The sequence below is a fragment of the Diaphorina citri genome, unplaced genomic scaffold, assembly GCF_000475195.1.
Source record: "Diaphorina citri unplaced genomic scaffold, Diaci psyllid genome assembly version 1.1 scaffold4765, whole genome shotgun sequence".
In the NCBI taxonomy this organism is placed as follows: domain Eukaryota; kingdom Metazoa; phylum Arthropoda; class Insecta; order Hemiptera; family Psyllidae; genus Diaphorina; species Diaphorina citri.
Window position 1 is genome coordinate 1 of NW_007382157.1, and position 4,638 is coordinate 4,638.

Sequence of the window (4,638 nt, forward strand, 5' to 3'; positions counted from 1 at the left end):
CAGAAATTGTGGTGGCCCTGAAAAGGGCCTTTTTAAGTGAAGTCGCCGCGGCGCAATCGGTGGACAGCAGCAGGCAGAAACGATCTACTTCTTCTTGGGTGCAGCTTTCTTGGCGGCGGCAATCTTCTTCGGCTTGGGTGCCTTTTTGGCCGGAGACTTGGCAGCCTTCTTCGGGGGCTTGGTTGCCTTGGCCTTGGTCGGGGTCTTGGGCTTCTTGGCAGCGGCGGGGGCTGCAGCAGCGCTGGCCTTCTTCGTGGCGGCAGCCTTGGGTTTCTTGGCAGCGACGGCTTTCTTGGGCTTGGCGGCGGCGGGAGCCTTCTTCTTTTTCGGGGCCTTCTCCTTCTTGGGCTTGGCAGCAGCGGCGGCGGGCTTGGGCGCCTTCTCCTTGGTGGCCAGCTTGAACGAGCCGGACGCTCCCTTGCCCTTGGTCTGGACGAGCTTGCCGGCGGCGACGGCCGACACGAGGTACTTGCGGATGAACGGGGCCAGCTTCTGGGCGTCGACCTTGTACGTGGAGCCGATGAACTTTTTGATGGCGCTCAGGGAAGAGCCACCCTTCTCCTTGAGGTCGCCGATGGCCTTGGTCACCATCTGGGCGGTCGGTGGGTGAGCGGGCACGGCCTTGGGTTTCTTGGCTGCCTTGACTGCGGCGGCCTTCTTGCCCTTGCCTTTGGGTGTTTCCGCGGAGGCGGCGGCGGGAGCCACGGGAGTTGCTGGTGCGGTATCGGCCATTTTCTTTTCGATTGATCAGAACTACTGCGAGAATAGAGCGTAGAGCGAGAGAGGAACGTGTAGAATGCTTGAGCGTGAGAAGAGTGACTTTATGTTATAAGAGCGTGCCGTCAAAGAGTGACAATGTACTGTATTCGAATGTTTCAAAATTGTTTTTATCTTGGATTACGTTTCGAGCTGGCGCGTTGCGCCGGAACGTCGCGCCGTCCGGTGCACGCCGTCACGTCCGGCTCAACCGTGTGCCCTTTCGAACGAGACCGGTCCGGTCCGAATCGGACCTTCCGGTCCCGGTCAAAGGGAGCCTCGCAGCGAGCAGACACGCAACTCTCGGTGCACATTTTCTCGAAATAATTGATTTTCGCGCTCATTTCGAGCGACGAGCGGCTCCAATCTTGGACGGTATCGCCGCCGACACTCCGGCCGAGTCCCCGGACCACGGCCGGCGTCGGTCCGAGGCCGGATCGGGTCGGTCAGACGCCCCGAAAGAGGACCACGTCGCGAGTAAAAATACCTCTCGAGCAAGAGTCCTGGCGAAACGAAAAACCTAACGGCTCGCCATCTCCTCGGCCGTCTGGTCCGGGGCGTCACGGCACCCCGCCGCGAAACTCGGTCCGCACCCCGGGAGACACCGTTGGACCCCGGGCGACCGGAGACAAGACGAATCGTCCCTATCTATAGAGTAACCTATCGTCGTAGTAGTATAGGTGGGTTACAAATATGAACATGTTTGTGTAGGTACGTGCTTCATACCGGCGGCGGTGGGACCAAGAACGAGACGTGATGCTGCTTCAAAGCCCCTCGCACATCCACCGTGTAAGCTAATATTTCACCTCGGACGGACTGACCTGACCGCGGTCTTATCCACCTACCTATAGAGTAGGTGAGTATAGGTAGCTGCACCTGTAGGATGCCGAAATTCCTAGCCTACAAAAAAATGATGCAATGAGATGATGTGCTAGGGACATGGGTGTTTTCCTGCGAACGAAATGAATGTACTTTGTCCTTCCAAGTTCTTTTTGAAAAATAAGAGCTTACAAGTTGTAAATGAGCCTGTAGAGACCGGCAAATGCATACTTGTCATGACACCACGCTAAAACGCGATAGGTGTTTGAGCCATTTTCGGATGAACGTCAATATTTTGAACCAAATTCCGATGAATGCTATATATTTTACTTATAAAAGAAAGATAGGAGGTCAGAATACATCTTGATCTCGAATCTCAAGTACCTACTTCTTCATTTACATTCTGCAGATCTCTATAATAAGTATTAATTAGGTGGTATTTGCGGGGACAGACAGACAGACAGACAGACAGACAGACAGACAGACAGACAGACAGACAGACAGACAGACAGACAGACAGACAGACAGACAGACAGACAGACAGACAGACAGACAGACAGACAGACAGACAGACAGACAGACAGACAGACAGACAGACAGACAGACAGACAGACAGACAGACAGACAGACAGACAGACAGACAGACAGACAGACAGACAGACAGACAGACAGACAGACAGACAGACAGACAGACAGACAGACAGACAGACAGACAGACAGACAGACCAAGCTCCAAGTCGAAAGACTTGTGATGTTGGTGTTGGGCCGGAAATAGGATGATTTTGGATTCCCGGATAGATCTGGTTCTAAAAATTTCGTTTGATGGGGCTACGGAGCAGACCATTGGGCTTGCGAACGTGTTTATTGACCATCAGCTCTCATAATAATTTAGACCAAGTTGTGCTATGAAAATAATATTTCTTTTTCCTCTATGACCTTTTATAGATCCCGACACAAATCGATTAAAAAAGAAAATCGGATAAATCTCATTTTACCTATGTGTACTGACGTCACGAATGACGTCATGAAGTAGTGGAAAAATCATTTCTTCTTAATTTATTTGCCGTTCGAATGAAGAAGTTCAAAGAGTTTACGACTTTTCGCTCTAACAAAGATCTTTCATTAGAGCGAAAAGTCGTAAACTCTTTGAACTTCTTCATTCGAACGGCAAATAAATTAAGAAGAAATGATTTTTCCACTACTTCATGACGTCATCGTGACGTCAGTACACATAGGTAAAATGAGATTCATCCGATTTTCTTTTTTAATCGATTTGTGTCGGGATCTATAAAAGGTCATAGAGGAAAAAGAAATATTATTTTCATAGCACAACTTGGTCTAAATTATGAGAGCTGATGGTCAATAAACACGTTCGCAAGCCCAATGGTCTGCTCCGTAGCCCGAAATCAAACGAAATTTTTAGAAGGAACCAGATCTATCCGGGAATCCAAAATCATCCGATTTCCGGCCCAACACCAACATCACAAGTCTTTCGACTTGGAGCTTGGTCTGTCTGTCTGTCTGTCTGTCCCCGCAAATACCACCTAATTAATACTTATTATAGAGATCTGCAGAATGTAAATGAAGAAGTAGGTACTTGAGATTCGAGATCAAGATGTATTCTGACCTCCTATCTTTCTTTTATAAGTAAAATATATAGCATTCATCGGAATTTGGTTCAAAATATTGACGTTCATCCGAAAATGGCTCAAACACCTATCGCGTTTTAGCGTGGTGTCATGACAAGTATGCATTTGCCGGTCTCTACAGGCTCATTTACAACTTGTAAGCTCTTATTTTTCAAAAAGAACTTGGAAGGACAAAGTACATTCATTTTGTTCGCAGGAAAACACCCATGTCCCTAGAACATCATCTCATTGCATCATGCATTTTTTTGTAGGCTAGGAATTTCGGCATCCTACAGGTGCAGCTACCTATACTCACCTACTCTATAGGTAGGTGGATAAGACCGCGGTCAGGTCAGTCCGTCCGAGGTGAAATATTAGCTTACACGGTGGATGTGCGAGGGGCTTTGAAGCAGCATCACGTCTCGTTCTTGGTCCCACCGCCGCCGGTATGAAGCACGTACCTACACAAACATGTTCATATTTGTAACCCACCTATACTACTACGACGATAGGTTACTCTATAGATAGGGACGATTCGTCTTGTCTCCGGTCGCCCGGGGTCCAACGGTGTCTCCCGGGGTGCGGACCGAGTTTCGCGGCGGGGTGCCGTGACGCCCGCGACCAGACGGCCGAGGAGATGGCGAGAGCCGTTAGGTTTTTCGTTTCGCCAGGACTCTTTGCTCGATAGGCTATTTCTTACCTCGCGACCGTGGTCCTCTCTTTCGGGGCGTACTGACCCGATCCGGCCTCGGACCGACGCCGCCGGTGGTCCGGGGACTCGGCCGAAGTGTCGGCGGCGATACCGTCAAGATTGGAGTACCGCTCGGTCGCTCGAAATGTGAGCTGCCAAGAAATATATCCAATGTAATTGTCGAGAAAAGTGCTCAGACCGTGCGCGTGAACACGATAAGAGAGTTGATTGCTGATACACAGCACATGACGTACATCCATGCGTGTACGCTATATATACCGAACCGAGAAGTATCCGATTCCTGACCCGGACTCGATCACTCGTACTCTATCGAGTAGGTGAGTATAGGTAGCTCTAGCACTGGGTGAGGATTTGCCGAAATATTCCTAGACGACAAAAATGAATGATGCATTGGATATGTTCTACGGGACACAGATGTCTGCCGCATGAATTACTTGTCCTGCCAAGTCTCGAAAAATGTAATAGATCTAACTATAGTTGTAAATGAGCATTGTAGAAACCGGCAAATGCCATATCGAATACACGCTAAAAACGCGATAATGTTGTTTGACACTACGTATTGACGCGGCACGCTTCTCCCCTTCATACACCTAAACCGTCCCTCCACATCCTCCCACACTCAAGCCCCATTCCTCTTATCTGACGTTCCTCCTTCGCTCTCACGCTCTGATTCCTCCGCGCCCAGCTAGTTCTAAGACCCTCAATCGGAAAAGACAAAATCGC

The 4,638-nt window shown here is 49.6% G+C and overlaps 1 protein-coding gene across 1 annotated transcript; it reads right to left on the minus strand.

The window, feature by feature from the left end:
- Nucleotides 1-9: 9 nt before the first annotated feature.
- Nucleotides 10-959, minus strand: LOC103521228 (histone H1-like). The gene has a single exon (XM_008486335.3). It carries the CDS (start codon nt 730-732, stop codon nt 85-87), a length of 648 nt encoding a protein of 215 aa, XP_008484557.1. The 5' UTR covers nt 733-959; the 3' UTR covers nt 10-84.
- Nucleotides 960-4,638: the final 3,679 nt, after the last annotated feature.

Excerpts from the sequence above, each read along its gene's own strand:
- LOC103521228 (XM_008486335.3), bottom strand. The coding sequence starts at position 732 with ATGGCCGATACCGCACCAGCAACTCCCGTGGCTCCCGCCGCCGCCTCC.